Source organism: Tyto alba, unplaced genomic scaffold (assembly GCF_018691265.1).
Source record: "Tyto alba isolate M040663 unplaced genomic scaffold, T.alba_DEE_v4.0 Super-Scaffold_18, whole genome shotgun sequence".
In the NCBI taxonomy this organism is placed as follows: Eukaryota; Metazoa; Chordata; class Aves; order Strigiformes; family Tytonidae; genus Tyto; species Tyto alba.
The window spans coordinates 23,161,643-23,181,183 of NW_024881280.1; the positions used below are offsets into that span (position 1 = coordinate 23,161,643).

Consider the following 19,541-nt stretch of genomic DNA (forward strand, 5'->3'; position numbering starts at 1 on the left):
CTTAGAGCAAGGGCTGGGGGTGGTGGTGTTGGTGGGGCCACGGGCTCAGGGCAGGGGCATTTGGGGAGCAGTGGGCAAGAGGGTGTTGGGAGAGGGCTGGTGGAGCCAGGAGGTTGCAGGACTATGCTTGTGCTGGGGGTGTCAGACAGCATCTGCATTCTTGGGGACAGGCACCTGCAGCCCACTGGTGAGGAACTCAGTTGCAAATAGATGTCCTAATTACGGATAATCTATTACTCATGAATGGAGAAGGTGTGCTTGTTCTGATATATCATGTGATATATAACAAGCGTCTCCTGCTTATGTTTTAGAAAGCTCTGGGTTGGGAGGAAGAACAGCTGGTTGTGGTCTACTGCATGCTCAGCTCAGGGAACCCCAAATCCTCCCTCCCCAGCCACCAGGAATCCCACTCCACCGCCACCCCTCTGCAGGGGCACAGACCATCTCTGCACTCCCTGCCCTTCGCATCACCTCCCACAGCTGTGACGTGACAGACCCCCTGCACTCCCTTCTTCTTCCTGGACTAGAAATGTTGCCAGGCCAGAAGTCAAGGCTATTCCTCCTTCACCCAAAATTTCTGAATATTTCCTGTGGGATCAGGACCATTATGAAGCTCTGCCATGGGGCTGGCTGTCCTAGGTGGGAGAGGGACCCCTCCTCTGGGAAGACATAAGGGGGGGGCAAAAAGTCATCTCTCCCACACCCACTGGCAGGGATTAGTTTAACATTTTTTTTTTTTTTTTTTTTTAGGCTCAGTCAAATTTCTGGAGCTTGCATCTTCCCTGACTGCTGTTCCTTGCTGCCTTTTTGCTTCCTTCCCTTCTGCTCGGGCGGCTGCAGCAGACGCTGTGAGTCTATAATAAGTTATTCAGCAGCAGTCTCCATGCTGGTCCTCGGATTTCAATTTCCACATGTTTCCCTTCAGGCTATTTCCAACTAATTTCTCCATTTGCATAATGCCCCCCCTAGGGATGCTCTGGCACAGACCCTTCCCCTCCCTCTCCCCTCTCCTCACACCGCCCCCCCCCCCCGCCCCCCGCGCTTTGACAAGATCATCAGAGATTCAGGCTATTAGCGGAAAACACTTTAATTCTGTTGGCCCTTTATCCCGGTCCTTCCCTATGCACCTCCAATTAAAAAAAGACAAAGACGTGGGTTGTTGTGCAGGGGGACAGGGTGCCCACAGGGAATGGGCTGGGGGCTGCTGGCCCCCCACCCAGGGCAGCTCCTGGAGGAAACCAGCTGGCAGAATTACAAATTCAGAGGCAAATGCAGTTTCTCTTTGCCAATTCTGGTCCAGCAGCCCTAATAGTTTTGTCTGGACCAGAATCAGCAGGGGTCCTCACACCCCTGCCCCTCAGAAACCACCCATGATCCCCGACTGGGGGTGCTCAGGGGTGAGAGGTGGGGAGGACTTTAGCTGTGGGGGTGTTTGGTCTGGTCACCCCTGCTGCATGGGCACCCATGGACATCCCCTCTCCTGAAATAGCACTCCTGTCCTGCTTGGTTATTTGGAGGGATGGATGCCCAGGAAGGCTGAGCACGTGGAGGAGAGGGGAATGCAAACCATCCCTCGGCTGCTGGGTGAGGGTGAACCTCATCTCTCCTCTCTAAGCCACCTCATCTCTTCTTGTCACCCCAGTCCTTCCCCACAAATTCCGTCTCTCTCTGTGCACCAACAGAAGCAGGACCTGCTTATTCCCTCCTGATGTTTCTATTCTTCTGCCCCTCTTCAAGCACACTTTATTTTATGCTTCTATTGCACACAGAGCAGCCTGAACATGCACAATGCTCCAGTCTCTCTCTCTCTCTCCCCCTAATTCTTGTCCATCCACATATGGCAAAAAGACTACATCATCATCCCGCTCCCAGCGCTAGCTGCTTGCTGTGATCTACATCGCAGTACATCTCCCTCCGAGTTGCCCAGACACCAGCTGGATTATAACTTCCTCCAGGAACTGCATAAACACCTCCAGGTTTAAGTGAGCTCAGCACTCCTGCAAAGCTCACCTCTTCACTAGCCAGCTCCATGTCCTTATAAACAGTTTTTTCTCCCGCTTTTTTTATTAGCTCTTCCATGTTATAAATGTAATGGAAACTTTCAGAACAGCTTCTGAACAGGTCTCTTATGTGCTTCTCTCTTTTATGGCTCAAGTACAACAGCAATCGCAGACATTAACATGCTTCTTTAGGATGAAATGTACATTTGAATGGCACCCAGTTGGAGGAACATGCTGCGCCTCTTGCAGAGTTGGCTGCAGCCCACCCAGAAACCCTGGGAAGGGGGTGATGGGTGCCCAGAGTCTGCCTGCAGCCCCCTGCACATGGGGGAAGGAGGCGGCAGGGGAGCCATGGCCAGGGAGAGGGAGGGTCAAGGTGGATGCTGGGGAGCTGGGATGGGGCAGGACCTTTTAACACCAGCCCTTTGGGGCAGTAACTGCCTTCACACCCACCTCCAAAGCACTTGACGTGTTGCTGACAAGATACGGATTAGCAAAAGTAAGATGTAAGCAGGGATGCATGGGGTTTTCTTGTCAGCAGAGCTTTGGGTTGGATGGAGATAACCCTCTCCAAGGCCTGGGAAGAAGCGTGTTGGGGTCGCCCCTGTGTCTCAGGCTCCTTCCAAGTCTTTCCCCTCTCTGGATCTCATCCCCTTGCAAACAGCACTCCCACCCCAGGCTCTGCATGTCATGTCAGCCTTTTCTTTCCATCCCTCTTTGTGTGCAAGGCCCTGACTTAGTGCCGAGAGTGGAGTCCTTCACATCCTCACCCCTCCCAGGTCGTTTCTTGGGTAGAAATTGCCATTACAAGTCTTTTCAGGGCCCGGCACTGTGGGACGCCAACTTTACAGGGACTCCGACTTGCAATTATCATGACAGTCATTATTAATGCTGAGAAAACCTTGTTGTCTTTGCCAGCTTGCTCCAATGATGGGAGTGATGGTGTGCAACTATCAGCCTGCCTTCTTCCTTGTTTCTTGCCTGGGATGGGCCAGTGACCAGGATGTCCCCTGGATCAGGGGTTTATCTGCAGAGGGATACCGAGAGCATGCCCTTTGGTCACGTCTGTGCTGTGTCCTCCTACTTCGCTGCACCTGAAGGGCCAGGTACCACCCCATAGCACTGAAATTAGAATGTTGTCCCCATCACAGGAGTCTGGAGACCCCAGCAGGACCCCAGCCTCCCGGGGTCATTCCCCAGCACCATATCCCCTCTCTTCCCTGCGTGACCCCTTCATGGGCTAAGCCTGGGCACCAGTGGTGGATCTCCTGGCTGTGGGGCTGGGAGGGGAAGCCATGGCCCTGGAGCAGGGGTGATGGCACCAGCCCAGCAGCAGCATGCAGCGTCTCTCCTTCACATCTTCCAGCAGGCAAACATGCTCCTCCTGGTCCCAGCAGCCAGGCCCGTGCCCAATTCCCTGCTGTCGGATGGTGGCACCCCACAGCCTCAGGGAGAACAGGGGTCTACTGTTTGTCTGAAAAGGGAAAGAGCCTGTCAGGGCATCCAAGCCAGGGTCCCACCGTGCAAGCAGCCCTTGCAGGCACCGGTGCCCTGTGCTCTGCAGGAAAACTCTATCCCAGGAGGGCTGGCAGCCGGGGCGGTGCTGACATGCAGGTGGCAGCTATACGTGTCCCCCTTTGGAGAGATAAGCGATCAGTGCTACCACCACCCCGACGTACACTCCTGTGCCGATGGTTATGGAGAGCGCTGCGAGGAAGAGAGCTCGGCGGGAAGCTGAACTGGCCAGGTGGAAATCTCCTTTGGAGACAGCCTTGCTGGTCTGGAAGGAGAAGAAGCACTCGTTGCTCACAGCAGCATCAGCCTGGCCTTTTAGCCTGCAGGCAGTCGTTTTGCTATTGAGTCAGCCCCCTTCCCCAGCCACTGTGTCCCATGAAGGCTGGGGACGGACAGCAAAGTGTCCATCAGTCTGGGAGGGCTCAGCACAGCAGTGCCACCTACACACATTTCCCTGTTGATTTTGCCTCTGAGGGAAGCATGGGCTTTGGCTGTTTGAAAGCCCCAGCCTTCTGGGCGCTCAGCCAGTGCTGTGAGCGGGCAGCTGGACACTCGTGAGACCAGGCAAACAGTCGGTGCATGGGGTGATGGCTGTGTGGTACCGGCTAGATGCCAATATACCCTATACAGACACATAACGAGTACTGCCTAGTCTCAGGGAGCTGACTCCAGACAGCCTGATCCGTTGGTCTGGCTGTGCTGCCACTTGATTTGCCTGCATGAGATTTTTGGATGAAGCCTAGTTGCCACAGAAGGGCTGATGGAGACAGAAGTGTGTGTTGGCTCTCTGGGCTGGCAACTTCCAGCTTTCCTGAGTGCTCAGGGCACATTCAGAGCTACTCCAGGTATTACCTACTATTTGTGTTCGAGTTGCCATGTAGAGATCAGGGCACTCACTGTGCACAGACATTGAATAAAGAGATGTTCCTTCCCTCAGTGAGTGAGTGAAAGTGGTAGTTATAACAAATGAAGCTAAATATAAATTGCACCAAGTACATCATCACGTGGAGAGTGCACTGTGCTACCCTGCTCCACGTGGAAAAATGTGAAATCAAACACTCCTTGGGGTCCTAATCAGTTAAAGCTTCCCCTGCCTCTTACCGCCTCTGTCAGGTACTCATGTTATATATTCTTCCATTTCTGTTTCTATCTATGCAAACGTAGTCTAAATCTCCTGGCTCTGCATGAATTATTCTGGGTCAACAGTAATGTAAGTAAGCCCAGGCTCTGGGCTAAGCCCTCAAGAAGGCAACAGCTCCTCTGAGCTGGTGCAGCTTGAGGGCCACCACCCTCTGAACCCTCTGCCAGCCTGGCTTTGGCTCACACAGCTTAGCCAACGTGCGTCAGAAACAAGTGCAATAGAGGAGCTGTAGTGTGATATGGAGACCAGGCTCCTATTTACGTCCAGTTTGCAGAGCAGTCTGAGTCACGGGGCATGAGCTGCCTCGGACTGGGTCATGGTGTAGGACCTCCGCACTACTGGAAAATGGGAGGGCAGGTGGGAAAATGCCCAGGTGGGACCTGGGAAAGGGGCTGAGGGGAGCCCCAATTCCCTAAATAACACCCGAAAGACCCAAAGGAAAAGCCTGGCCTCCTGTAACCCCCAGAAGAGCTGAAGGGCTTGCAACCCCACAGCAGTTGTGGAGACATCCAGGAGCCAGGAGCATACTTTGCCTCAGCCCTTGGGGGTCTGGGCATGGCACAGAGATGAGCCTTAGAGCCAGAAAAGTGCCCAGTCCCCTCCAGGGCTGATGCAGGGCCCTTGCTCCAGTGCTCAGTGCACACAGGCAAGCAAAGGGATCTCTTACCCCTTGGGAGAAGTAGAAGGCAGCAATCCCCAGGGGCCAGAAGCAGCACAGCATGGAGAAAAGGGCCAAGCCCAGGTGGTCCCGGGGGGGAAGCATCAGGAAATGATCCTCACTTTCGCTGTCGCTGGAGGAGTCGCTCTGGAAAACCAGATGGATTCAGCACATCCCACCTCCCCGTGCCGCCCTGCAGGCTGTCTCAGCCCCCCTCCTCCCAGCTCCTGCTCTCTCCTGGCCCCATCACATATTGTCACGTGTTTCCCACCTGCAAATTCAAGGAATGAGTTTCAAAAATATTTTAGCCTCCTCAGCCTCCTCTCATCATTTTGATGAGAAAAAATGTAGCTCAGCAAATTCAGGAGCGGAGTGGATTCTCGGCTCCCTGCCAGAGCAAATGCTGAGCTCACTTGCTGGGGGTCTGGGATTTCCCTGGGAGATAGATAGTCTTAAACTGAAATATCTTCAGCTTTGGCAGAACTGGCTGTTTGTCAGCTTAAACAAACTTAAACAACGTGCCTTATCCCCATTAGGGACTAGGAGATCGATATCCTGCTAAACTAATTTAGCAAGTGAGGGAAAGTGGTTGAATTGAAGCCTCCATCACAGGGGCAACGCGTCCTGTCCTCTTACTGAGCGCATTGCTCAGCGCGGCTGCGGTCAGCCCTCCCGCCTTCGGGCACCGCTCGGCCAGCCACAGACCAGCTTGGGAGCGATGCCTCGGTGGGGAAGTCACGCAGAGGGGTGGGGACACCCCGGCTGCCGTCTGAAAAGGTCACACCAGTGGCACCGAAAGCAGCAGAGCTGTGCTGGGTCACCAGACATCAGCTCCAGAGGGCACTGGGGACCCGCTCCCACCTCGCGAGGTCCTGGATGATGTTCCCAGCCTCTGCACCGCCGCTCGAGCCGTGGTGGGGCACAGAGCACATCATGAGCCTGCTTTGTCAGCTCTCATTCTTCCTGTGCAGAATTCATCCTGGCTTTATATATAAAGCTTTCTCTCGGCTGCTGCCATCGGGCATGTGAATTTTGCAGTTATGCAAGGATTTCTATTTCCCCTTAGCTCAAGTGCCACAGCGGCAGAACGCTGCCCTTGTCAAAGGGTCCCCATATCCCGAGGGTCCTGCAAAGACAGCCGCACCTCCCCTTCACTTCCAGCAGGCATGCAGCCAGGCTGCCCTCAGGGCAGCTGACCTCCTTCTGAGGTCTGCAGTGAGGAAAAGGGAGCAGAAATTATAAGGAGAAAGAAGAGGTATTGGGTGCACAGGGAGAGGCTGGTGAGGCAGGAGAGGGTAGGGTCTAGGGAGGAAGCTCTGAGGAAAGAAGGGAGAATAAATGACCAAGAATTTGGGCCAATGGCCAGAGTTACCAGAGGAGGAGTTCAGTGCCATCCCACCCAGCAAAGCTCACCTCATACTCCTGGAGCTCCTCTTCCTCCACCTCATAGGACACAGTTTGGATGCGGATGTCGCTCTCTACCAGGCAGGACCCTTGTGCCTCATGCCCATCAGGACCTTCGGATGGAGCCTCTCTGCTTTCCGTAAAAGTGGTCTCACAGCTTTCCATCTTGCTGTCCTTGGCCTTGAGAGCGGTCTCATCCTTCACGAGGATGAAATTGGGGCCGTACAAGGCTTCAACGGCCAGCTGCAGGGAACTGGCATCCAGCAGCTGGTGAGTCCTGGCACTACCAGTGTTTTGGAAGATGTAGGAATACAGTTTCCCTTGGCAGCGATGACTGGGGTAGTCCTGGCTGTGATGCTGGTGGTAAGAATAGCTGCTGCGAAGGTGCCCGTTGGCTTTGGCCAAGAGTGGGTTTTGGAGCTCGCGCACGCTCTCCATGCTGCTGGCGGTGGGGGGGGGAGCGATCCTGCAGGAGCAGAGAGAGTGGGTGGGAGGAAGCTGTTATTTCAGCAAGGCGAGGGAGCAGAAAAGCCTCTCGCCCATGCGGAGCCGATGTCAGGATGAGGCTAGTGGGAACAGAAAGATTTGGCAATGCTGGAGAAAACAAGAGCCCTCCCCACCTCTCCACGGCTTGAATGCTATCTAGGCAAACTGAGCATCTCTTCATCTCTCCCCAGCTGGTAGTAAGATAAGGATGCAGCCCTGCAACAAGATGATCTGAATCAGGCTGGATTAAGATGAGGATTTGCCGTATCTATAATGCATCTTGAGGTGACCACGTGCAGCCTGAGAGGAAAGGACCTACTGCATCTTTTCTGCTGGTTCATAATGTGTGCTGCGACAAAGCCTAACAGACAGCACAGCAGTAGATAAGAGGCTGACAGCCACTTGAGGGGCCTCCCTGACTTCCCAAAGCAGAGGGTCGCATGGCGAATTACGGCTCTCCCGGCATTACACATGCATCTAACAGGTTTTCAGGGACAGAGTGGGTTTTCTGTGGCTCTTCCAAGGCTGAGCTGAGGCTGGAGCGAGAGCAGCGAGCCATCGAGGAAAGCCAGGAGGCCGCTGTGAGGACATGGGGGTGGTGTTTAGGCTGGGGTGGGGAGTGTTGGGTGCTCAGCCAGCTGTGCGGAGGAGTGGAAGGATGCAGAGGGTAAAGGGGAGACCCCATGGAGTTTGGTCCACATTGAAATTACAACAGTTTAAGTAAATGACCCATCACATCAGAGCCCTGTTTAAAGCAGCTCTACCCCTCTGTACAGCAGCAGCCGTGCACCCCTGGCTCTGGTCCAGCAGCTTCAGAAAATGCTGAGTCCAAATGACATCCTCAGCTAACATGAGTTTCTTCCTCGGGGAAATTCAGCCCCTTCTCCCTTCCTCCATTTCAGAGTGCTGAAACCTTGTGCTGCCTTTTTTTTTTTTTTTTTTTCATGAAAATTCCTGAGATGAAATATTTCAACCCCTTTTCTTCAGAGGAGCATTTGCTATTTTGGCTTCCCAACCCACTTTGGCACAAAGAAAATGTGTAGTGAAATATCAGCGTTCCCCAGGAGAGAGAAACAATTACTTTGCGCTCTTCAGTACCCGAGCCCCATGTTTTACAGCTGCTCTCCAGCACGTTCCCAGCTCTGAGACTCTGCCATCTTATTGCCTTGCAACCCCAAATGTTTCTGCCCTCCTTAGAGACCTCTGTCACTGCCTCCTTTGCAGGATGTTGTGTAGCAGAGACACGCTTCCACCTGCTATAGCATTCCCCAAGGTGCACTAGGCTTTCTGATAGAAAGCATATCACCTTGGCTTTAAATCTGTCCTCAGGAAGAAAATATAGAGAAAGAAGTTGGAGTCGAAGACGACTCCAGAGAGGGTAAGGTCCAAGTGGTCCCATCCTCTTGGACAAACTCTGCCACTCCGCACAGGTTTTGAGTGCCATACCTAGTTTGAAATGACCCTGTCGATGGGCTTTGTTCTGGCAGTGGATGTCACATTTTGGAAAGTTGCTCAGGAAAATGGAGCTGTTCAAAAGCACTCTCGTGCTGCTAAAACTCTGCACGTTTTGGTGGATGGCCTCCACTTTGCCCTCCCCAAAACCATTCTCTGCTTCCTGCAGTCTCCCACCTTACTAATAAAGCCTGTAATGGCTCGTGCAGCAGATGGCCGTTCAGTATTTTCAAAATATTTAAGAGAGATGCATATTTGTAGCACAGACGGTTTTATTTTCCACACAGACTCAGAGAATCTCAAAGCTTCATCCTGGTTTTCAGGCAAGGAAACCACAAATCTCTTCTTTGCTTATATCAATTTGCAAATTAGAATTCCAATAAAATATCTTGCCTTTTAATGAAACCGTAAAGAGACACCAGTCACTGAATGTCATTTGAGAGCAGCATCCCAAGAAGGAGCAGAAGCCCAGCTCTAGCAAGAGAATGTTGACAGTTTCAGTAGGGCATCCACACCTCATCTCAGTAAATGTTTCTGGCAGCAAGCGAGGGTAGGGAGGGATGGGATCTTGCTGGGAGCTGCTGGAGGGAGCCGGCTCCAAATGTGCTGAGAAACACCAGCAGATGGGCTGTGGGCAGGCTGCCGGCCACCGGGCAGCGGGTGCTGCCTGCGTGGAGGTTGCTGCTCTGCTCACTTCAGGTCTTCGGTAGCGGGTTAGAGGAGGCGGAGAGCTGTGCGACAAAGCCATACGTTCCCAGCAGCAAGTGCTGGGAAACAGAGCATGGAGCAGGGAAGAAGGAAAAGGAGGTAGGAGGAACTGGAAACCTAAACGGCAGCTTCGAAGGTGGCAGGTATCATGGACCAGGGTGAGGAGAATGCATCTATGCACCTGGACTGCTGCTGGACATGGAGTCCGGTGACTTCGGGCATCCCAAAGGGTGCTAAAGGGGCTGGCTGGTGGGACATGACTGGCTGACCTGGGCTGAGGAGAGGAGGCAGCGAGGACTTGCAGATAGCAAATATCCCAGGGTGAACACACTTTGGGAGAGTAACAGTGTGGGTGGTAAAAGAAATGGCAGGAAAATACTTCTGAAGCACGGGGAAGTCTCTGCAAATGTGGGCTGGACAGGGCTGAAGGCTTTGCCCTGGGAGAGCAGGTAGAGCCCAAACATCTCTGGTCCCTCAAACTGCCCTGGAGCTGTCCCCAGAGCAGGGCCAGGACCTCAGAGGCTGCTGCACTGCACAAAGCGTGGACAGGGCAGGGCTACAGCTAGCAGATTTTAGTCCATGCCATTCTTGTACCCTCTGGGATTATAAAAGATTTACCTGTACTAAACTCACTTTTCCTTGTTGCCTTCTACTTTCAGGAGTTGGGGATGATGCTCTCCTTGGAAGCAGGATGGGATAAAAACAGGGATACAGTGACGAGGGGAAAAGTGCAGAAGAAGATCTTACCGTGCTTCTCATAAATAGGCAAAGGCACCACCAAGTGCAGCCCTCACACCCAATTCTGGCATTTGTGGGCAGTGGGGAGGTGATGCCAAGGGCCAGCACCACAGTATGCCTATGGCAGCATGCTCAGCCCTGCTGCGAAGCAGCCAGGCTGAAACCTCCCTCTCTGATAGCTGATGTGAAAAGTCCCAGTGCTGGAGGGGTTAGAGATGCTTCCCACTCCTTAGTCACCAAGATCACATAAAGACCGCGCCTCTGTGTGCAAGCACGTGTGCTTGCATGTGCCAAATGGTCTGGGTTTGCAGGTGGAGATGGGTGCCATCAAACCTCTAGAGGTGAATGGCAGGGAGGGCGAGGACCAGCCCCACGTACACACAGACAGGGAAGGACAGAGCCAAACCAGCACAGATGTCATCCCTAAATGCCATTTGGATTATGTGGATCCTACAGTGAATTTAGCCACACAGGGACTTAATAAAGTAGGCCTGGTAATAAAGTAAGCCTAGTAATAAAGTAAGCTTGGTAATAAAGTAAACTTGGTAATAATCAGGCTTGAGGGAAGAGGAATGAAGCCAGCAGATGAAAGCAAGAAAGTTGCAAAAGACAAAATTGGCGAATAGTGGCTGTTCTCCATCTTCATTACCAGCGTGCAAATCCATCAGCCCCACAGACTGGGCAGTGCTGGCAGAGAGATGCTGCTGGGTGCGCAGGGAGGATGCACACATGCAGGCACACATGCCAGTTGCAGTGGTCCCCAGCAGAGTGGGAAATGCACAACTGCATTGTGTACTCTCAGCTTCTCAAGGCAAGTACTGGCTAAAAGGAGCCAAAATAAGGCATGAAAATAAAGAGGTAGCAAATTTATCTTTGCGCTTCAAGCATCTCATCTCCACATCACATCCTCCTGGGGCAGTCCAAGTCCCTGAGTGCTTTGCCCCCGCATGAGAAGTGCTCAGGTTGCTGACTGCCCCTCCCCAGCAGCAGCACAGCCCTCGGAGGGACCCTCAGCACAGATGCCGGCTATGATAAGCCCAGTTAATGATGAATTAAGTAGCTGTTCCAGGAATCAATCATCATTTAATTGCCCTGTCAAGCAAACACTCTGCCTTGCTTCCCAGGCTCATTAGCAGGTTGCGGCTGCGTTGCATGTCCCCAGACTCCAGAGCGAGAAGGTTATTCCCTCCTGGCCAAAGGCTTTCCCCTTCAGGACAGCACCCGGGGAGGCTGGTGCCCTCGGGGAGCGGTGCCCCGCTGCGCTGCTGGGCCCTGGCCAGTCCGAGGGCAGGGGACAGTGCGAATGCCAGTTCCTGACCCAGCTAATGGGAAGCAGCATCCCAGCCAGGTACAGCTGCCATCAAGCCAGCTCCTGATGGAGCAGGAAAGCGCAGGAGATGTGGTTAGCAGCCTTCCCAGAGCCCAGGCCCTTCTGGAAGGTTTTAGGAGGTGCTTTGGGGCTTCTAGGCAGAGGCCCAAGACCTGCAAAGGCACGGTGCCTCTGGGAATCCAAGCTTGCAATTCCGCCCAAGAGAAAACCAGCTCTCAAAGGCTGCTGAAAAGCAAAGGCAGAGCATCACAGGGAGGGAATTTGGCATTTTGGAGAGGGAATATGGGGATGAAGGAAGGGCTGTGAGAGCTTCTGGACAATGTGTCTGACCGGGCTGGACCAAGTCCTCCCTCAGCCCCAGGAGCCCGCACAGCAGCGTGGATATCTGCCACGTCCCAGCCCTGAGCCCACAGGGTGAAGCACAGCTCAAGGGGAGAAGGAAGCACTTTCATCAGCCCTGCAGACACGACTGCGGAAAGCGGCTGTGCCCCGGCCAGCACGCCAGCCCGCCTCCACCAGCATGCTGAGTGGGGGGCTGTTCATCCCTGGGGTGTAACGAAGCCTTCAGCAGTCCTGGGAAATGTTGCCGTGGCAGAAGAATCAGGTGAGGAGGTGACTGGGGCAGGAGGGTGGTGTGGGGGAGGCAGCTTTCAGCGTGGGGCAGGAGGGGAGGGTGGTGGGGCATGGCAGCCCCAATGGGGCTGGCAGAAATGGTACCCAGAGAAGCAAAGGGGCATGGTAGGGGCAGCCATGGGAAGGGAAATGATGGGATAGAGGCGTGGGGCAGGGGAAGCAAAGTGATGTCTGAGAGCTGGGCCCTGGCCACCAGGATGGAGAGGAAAGGGACCGTGGAGCTGCTGGAGGGGAAAGAGCTGATGAGGACCGGGAGGGAAGGTAAAAGGTGACACAGAGCCCGTGGACATGGATTAGAGGGAGGATAGATGAGGCATTCATGATGTAGAGCATCTAATTCACAACTTTGCTGCAGCCGGTTTGATAGAGCTGGAAAGGAGTGAATAAAGCGCTTGTTCTGATCTCCTGACAGGTGGAGAGCCGGCAATGGGCTCCCGGCTCCAACAGAGACTAAATTGCTCTGAGAATTGGGATGCGATGGGCTGCTTTTCAAGGTTCGCAAGTCAAATTGGGCAATTTCCAGGTGGAAATCGAGTCTTTATTCTCCCTGATAAAAATGTTTCTCTGCAGCAGTGTTTCGACCCAGCTGTGCTCAGAGCTAAGGCATTGCTCCTAATGGTAAGAAACAGCAAATCCATCCCCGGGGCTGGCAGGGCGGTTTGTGGAGGAGCCGTGCCGGGGGGTTCTGCGTGGCTGTGGGCCCCCCCCACCGCCCACCCCCGGTGCCCGCAAGCCGGACAGGCTGCCCATGAGCACCCGCAGAGGAATGCTGTGAGCTCCATCGCCTCCAAACGCTGGAGAGACCCGCTCGTAACGCTCAGCCTCCCGCCGGGAGCGCGCTGCGCCCCGCCGCCGGGGCACCGGGGCCGGCGGGGAGCTGGCGGCCGGCTGCCACCGTGATCCCCGGCCCCGGCCGGGCACCCCCAGCCCGGTGCCCACCCCCGGCAGGGCCCGGCACTGGGAGAGGTGGCCACTAGATGTCCCAGGCACTCCACGCAGCGCGGGTTGCCGTTCCGGCCGAGCATTCCCACGGCACCGCGGGGCCGGGACGGCGCCTGCACGCAAAGCCTGGGCCCGGCTTCTGAATGTCCAAATCGCTGGGCACGGCTACGCACCCTCAACACCCTATGGATGGAGTTGGTCTGGCTGGTGTGAGCCCAGCGCCTGCCCAGGGCCGGAGCTCACCGGCACGGATGCGGGCAGGGGCCGTGCCCCGCTGGGATGCGCCCCTCCGTACCTCTCGTGCGAGTGGGAAAGGGCTCACCGAGCTGGCAAGGGGGGGAAAGAGGAAACATGGAGAGCGATGGTAATAAAACACATGGTTGTGTGGGCATCTAGGTGTATAATTAGCAGGTTTGGCCTCTCTCAGCATCCTTTTTTTAGCAGGAGATGCAAACAAGTAAATAAGGTGGCTGTCAGGAGTTTCCTTGGGCTGTTCTGGGTGTGGGTGCATGGGATCAGGGAAGAGAAGGGGCAACACAGGGGGGGCTGCTCCTGGGGGCTGCCCCGGTGCTGGAGGGCAGCAGGGTGACCGTGGGGAGGGCAGGCGAGGCAGAGGAGAGTGGGGGTGACCTGGCTGGCAGTGTTGTGCTGGGGAAGAGGGCCAGGATGGGATCAGAGATGGAGAAGTTCTGAAGGTGCTAACAGCCACACTGGGGATGTCTTCTCAGCCCTGGGGTGCTGCTACTGGCTTTGCACCCAAACAACCTTCACCCTGCAGTGCCCTCAACAACGAACGCCAGTGAGGAGCTTTAAAGGGGTACATGATGACAACCAAAACCAATTGATAGTTCTCACTGGAGGCTTCTTCACATGCCTGTTCGGGGGCCCAGCAGGGTTGCTCAGAGGCAGTGGAGGTCAGGGCGATGACGCCCACGCGGGGCGGCTGCTGAGATTGTCTCTCAGGATCTCAAGCCCTCTGAGGCATCAGACAGTGAGATGAGCTTGGGAGGTTGTCGTGCTCTGACTGCTCATCTCAGCCACAACACGCCAGCCCAGGGGCAGGGGAGAGTGAATTTCCCTGTCTTCTGTAGCATCCAAATCACTGGCCTGGGGAAATGTGAGCTCAGACTGGGAGGTTCAACCTCCTCTTTCTCAGCTCAGGACCACACTAAGGAAATACCCTAAGCTGCTGCACGAAAAGCTGTCTGGACAGGGGGGTATTGGCACTGTACCCTCAGTGCGGAAAACCTGCTTAGAAATGTCCATGCCTGTAGAGTTACTTGGAGCAAAACTCACTGGCCCCTGGCCTCCAGGGAGCACAAATGCTTCCAGCACAGAGGCAGCCCCATCCCTTGCTGATACCAGGCTTCCTGTCCGAGGTGCCCATAGGGACACCAAGCCCGTGCTGTCAGGAGCATCTTACAGAGGTCCCCCAAGATGTGCTTATTACCAGGACATGCTGCTGGAAGATACACAGAAGCTCGTGCTTGCAGATTGTAATTTTGTTCATGGCTGATTTTCCTATGCAAATGGTTAGAGTCCCCAATTTCACATTAAGTTTTCTCCATTGCTATTTATACCCAGTATTCAACTGAACACAGTGGGTATCCTAGATGGCTCCAAGCTCTTATCCCAACTTCTCTTATTCCACCCGTACCCTTTGCTCCAGTCCTATCATCTCCACTTCAAGGCTCTTCTCCTGCCTGTAAAGTCCCACATGCCATTGCCCTTTCATGGTTGGTGTTGCCCCAAGACCCTGCACCCCATCCCCCCCACTGCTCCCTCTCCTAGATCACTCTGGGCTGCCTAGTCCTGCAGCACAAGGTGAGCATCACCGACAGGGAGCAGCGATACCCTGTGCTGGAACAGCTCCTTGTGCTCCTCTCCGGGACCAGCCCTGCTCCCCTCAGCCCTCCAGCCCAGCCTGCCCGGGGCCGTGCCTGGCATCTGCACCCTGGGATGTCCTCCCTGCCACGGCCTGTCACCCAGCACGGAAGTGATCTGGCAGATAGGACCTGGCTTTCCTCCAGTCGAGAGACTTGCATTTTCCCAGACCAAGACAGGGATGGGGACATAGCACGCCGTTGGCAGCCAGCGTCGGGGGTCAGAGAGACGTCCTGCCCTTCGCAGCTGCGGCTTGCTGATAGAGCAGCTCAGCTGCAGCACCTAACTCCATCCTCACATCTCTCTGCGAAACACCCTCCTATCAATCGAAGCTGGCAATGTAAAGCGGCTGTTAAGGACTGCTCATTTGTCTCTGTTTAAGACATATCTGTACTCAAAAGATTCATAACCACCCCGAAGGCTAGCACATGCCGGCATTCTCCTTTTCCCACTGTCCTGTTTACTTTATCCACCATCTGCCTGCCTTCAGCTCAGGGCTATTTCCACTTTGCTTGTTGTGGCCTGATTCTCCTGGGGATTCACAGGGCTACTCTATAGTTGTTTAATTCATTTGCCAATGATCTGCTCTCTCTTTAAAAATTAATTTACGCTGTGGAGATGACACCTTTCTACCTTACTTTCCCAAACCCAGAGTTTCCAAACACAGCCTATATTTGTCAGCAGTAAGTTGATCTCCTCTTCCAGCAAATAAGTGGATCTCTCTCTTCCCACTCTGGCCAGCATCTGCAGTCTGAGACAAACTTTAAGGTGTTAAATTATTACCCAAGTCAATAGGTGCAAGCCAAACCAAATGTTGAATCTCTCTTTAGTATTTGTTATTGTCAAAGAAATTGAATCCTTGGGCAGCGATGTGCCCTCTGTGTTTAAGGAGTGGCTGTTCACACTGGTGGGAGCTAGAGGAGAGCTTTATTCTGTCTTCAGGACTATGGCAAGAGAAAATGCAGCAGCTGCCCCCGGCTTTCCCACAGCTCTTGTCCATCCCACAGTCCCAGGAAGGCAGAATCATGCAGAGGATGATGCTGAATTATCTTCCATATGGTATGGAAAGAGATGCTACAAAACCATGTCACATTTTCTTTTCCATGGCCCTGTCAAGTCCCAACCATGCCTGGCTGAGGAGCACTCTGTGCTGCTCCTGACTCTGCCCTATGGGTGCTTTCCCTCTCTTCCTGGCCCATTTTCCTCCCCTGCTCACACCACCGCTGGATTTAGACCAGCCCTTCCCATGACTCAGGCTGCTGCTCGCGCCCATCCGAAGTCGCAGCGTGTCACAGGAGGTGGCTCTGCCCTGGGTGAGCAGCCCCTGCAGCCCTGCGCGGGCCGAGCGAGGACATCTTGCTCATGGTGCTTCCCTGCTGCGTGGGGACGAGCCCCAGCACCTGCCATCTCGCCCTGCCCTCCCGCTTCAGAGGCCCCCGGGAAGCTGAAAAGGTTTTTGGAGAAACCTCTGCTCAGCTCAGGAGCAGTGCCTGTGCGGCCACCACACACAGCGTCACATCCCTAATCCGGTGCACATGTGTGCCCTGGTCCAGTTTTTCATGCCAACAATTGAGTCCCCAGACACAGAGCTTGGGGACCAATCCTGTGACTGGCTCTGCTTTTCTAAAGATAGCTGAAGAGTTTCACTCCGAAAGGTTTAAGCGATGCACCTGAAAAATGCTGGGGATCAGTGGAGTCTCCCCTTCCAGGCTGAGCAAAGCATTTGGGCTGGTTTGCTGCCTTTTTCACTTGACAGAGAAGCAGCAACAGAAAGACAATTTGGAGGAAATCTATAATGGACTTTTTTTTTTTCCCCTCTCTAATGCTGTGGCTTGGCCCTTCAGCCAGAAAAGTCAATCATTTGCCCATCTTTAATTCTACAGATAGAGATATACTGGCTGAAGACCTTGACTTAAATTACCCCCTGAAAGCAGCAGCAGAGCTGCATCCTGCAAGCAGTGCTTGGCAGTCCCGGGCTCGGATGCAGGGCTTTAGAAAATAGAAGAGAGCCAAAATCTGCCCGATCTAGAGACCACACTTGCAAGGGAGCTGAAAACCAATTCCAAGCACAGATATTAAATGAGAGGGAAGGCGACGAAGTGGTAACAAAGCCTTGGGGAAGGGGCATGATGTGTCAGTGTCTGGGTTCTAATGCTGATGGGGAGGGGGTGGTACCAGGGGCTCCCAGTGGGGAGGGTGGGTGGCAGGAAGGGCAGAGGTTCGGGCTGTCCGTGGAGGTCGAGGATGCTCCTGAGAAGCTACAAGCACATCCCACCCCACACAGAGGGTCCGTGAAGGAAGCAACTGAACCACGAGGGCCTGGAGTGCCCATGCCCGTGCCGGGGGGCCATTCCCTACAGCCCGCAGGCTGCACTGCTGCAGGCTGCTGGGCCAAGAAGGACTGGTCCCTTTGGGGCTTGCTCCACAGAGCTTGCAGGTGGCAGAGGGGGATTTTACTGGGCAAGTTTTTGCCGAGTGCTTGGTCACCCCTCTGCAAGCGATGGTGATGTCTGCATGCTGGGCTGAGGGCAGGGAGGGGTTGGGTATCACGCAAAAGCAGGGATCTGCTGTACAAATTCACCATGCTGGAGCTGCAGCAAATTACTCATTCTTTAATAATGGTGTTTATTACCTGCCTCTGATGGTGGTTCAGGGAGCCGAAGTGAAGCGGATTCAGCTCCCCAAAGCTTTAGCTCTGCCAGCCATTTTCATGACACAAGAAACTTTTGCTGGAGAAATGCAATCACTACATTTTGTCTTGGGTAATTCCTTCTCCTAACAGCCTAGAAAGTAACCAGCTATTATCCCCCAGAGACCAAGGCTCATTTTTCCTTGTGCGTTGCAGGCAGGCTCAGACCCCACTCCTCTGGTTATCCCTGCTATTTGCATAGTGCTACCTTCCTCCTGGGAAAAAGGTTTCTACTGGTGGCAGATCCCAAGCTCATGAAAAGGGAATTTATTTTATTCAGAAGCAAAGCAGGCAGCCCAGTAAAGTGGGTTTGGGGAGAGCAGCACGGCTTTTGTGAAACCTGCAGCAGCTTCGGAGAAGGAATTATAAACAGGCACTGGGCAGAAGCGGAAAACGTTTCCCTTCAAAACTCCTGAACGTGCAGCTCTTCCCCCGGACACAAGCCAGGAGGGCATCCGCAGGGCTATAGGGAGGTGGTGCTGTTTAGGGGGGTCATTTCGTCAGCACAATTCGCACCACTGGCAATAGCCCTCTCGACCAAGGTACCCGGGCCGTTCCCCTGCCCGGGTGCATCCCATGGATGTGCACCCGGGGTGGCCGGCAGCAGGGTGGCTCCCACCGGCAGCGGAAGGTCCTCAGCAGAAGGAAAACAACCCCCAAACTTCAGCCAGCAGCTGAGCTGCCTCCCAGGGGGGGAGCCCCGATGGCTGTCTGGGTCCAAGGTGCCATTGCGGTTGGTCTGACATACCTGGCCTCCAAAACTTTGGTTGAAATCCTTACATTTTGCCCACCTCCAGTCAGAAAATTTTGTCAGAGCCTCTGTTCAGGTAATTTTGTCCTGGTTTCTCCAGGCTGCAGCCTTTCATCTTTACATCCCCCAAGACATTTTCTGACACTCCCCCTGGGACCAACCCAAGCTTGGCGCCGGTTTGGCTTTCCCTGGGGACCCGCTGCCACCCCACAGGAACAGCCTGGGGATGCTGGGACAACCATCCGGACCCCCCCCCCCCCCCCCCCCCCCCGTGAAAGCCACCCGCCTGCCTCCGAGCGGTGATGCCCCCCATCCAAGAGCGGTGCGTGGGTCCTTACCTGCGTGCCAAGGAAGGGCTCACCCACCAAGTTGGAGTGTCGGCGGCAGAAGTGGAGCATCGGCGGCAGGCATGGCCACGGGCGGCAGCGGCTCGGCTTGGGGGGGGGGGGTGCCGCGGCCTGTCACCCGCGTGGGCGTCCGGCGGCCTTGCGGGGGGGCCCGGCCGGGGCGATGGGGGAGCGTTGGGCAGCGGCGCGGAGGAGCCCCGAGCCGGTGCTGGGGTGTGCGGCAAGGCACCCGGCGCCGCACGGGGCTGTGCAGCAGCAGCAAAGCCCTCTAGCTGCAGCAAAACCGTACTTCACGCTCGTGTCCAGAGACCCCACGCTCGCTCTCGCCCGCTGGCTGTGGCATCACCAGCTCCTAAGGCTCGCTAATGAGAGCTGTGCACCGCCACCGCTCCTCTTCTCCCGGCGTGATTTCTTCCTCTGCTGGTTTAGATAATAAGGCAGAAACTCTCTCCTTTCTCTCAGGCTCGCTGCATTTCTCAGGGCGCAGCCCTTCCCGTTCCCCCGGCAAGGGAAAGACCCAGTGTCAGCAAGCAGAGTTTAAAGGAGAAGGGTAAACGAGATTTCTCTGGTGCTGGTGTTGTGGGGTCAGGCAGCCTGGCCTGAGGGCAACATCCCAGGGGGCAGGCAGCTCATTTGCTGGCTCAGCCAGGTATTTTTCTGCTCTGCTCCAGAAGGACCCAGGCGGGATGTTGATTTGCCTCACACACATCTGGGAAATAGTCTGGTTAGTGGAGATAATCCGGATTTACACCAGCACAGCAGGAGCCAGTACCACAGTCCCTGCAGCCCACACTTCCTGCATCCCTCTCCAGCCCAGGTGATGTCCTGGGGAGCCTGTGCTGTCCTCCCACACGTTGGCAGCT

General features: G+C 54.8%; 1 protein-coding gene across 1 annotated transcript; it reads right to left on the minus strand.

Annotated features, from left to right (window-relative positions):
• Window positions 1–1,062: 1,062 nt before the first annotated feature.
• SYNDIG1L (synapse differentiation inducing 1 like) lies at window positions 1,063–19,261 on the minus strand. Its single transcript, XM_042791278.1, has 4 exons — window positions 18,670–19,261; window positions 6,728–7,184; window positions 5,324–5,461; window positions 1,063–3,780 (listed from the first exon to the last, which is right to left on the minus strand). Exons 2-4 carry the CDS (start codon window positions 7,154–7,156, stop codon window positions 3,622–3,624), a joined length of 726 nt encoding a protein of 241 aa, XP_042647212.1. The 5' UTR covers window positions 7,157–7,184; window positions 18,670–19,261; the 3' UTR covers window positions 1,063–3,621.
• Between the last annotated feature and the right edge of the window lie 280 nt (window positions 19,262–19,541).

Bases quoted from the DNA above. Each gene is read 5' to 3' on its own strand.
- SYNDIG1L (XM_042791278.1), bottom strand. From the start codon at position 7,156: ATGGAGAGCGTGCGCGAGCTCCAAAACCCACTCTTGGCCAAAGCCAAC. The intron at 5,462-6,727 runs GTGAGCTTTGCT...CTGGTTTTCCAG, and splicing joins AGGAGCTCCAGGAGTATGAG to AGCGACTCCTCCAGCGACAG. The intron at 3,781-5,323 runs GTAAGAGATCCC...TTCTCCTTCCAG, and splicing joins CCTTCTACTTCTCCCAAGGG to ACCAGCAAGGCTGTCTCCAA.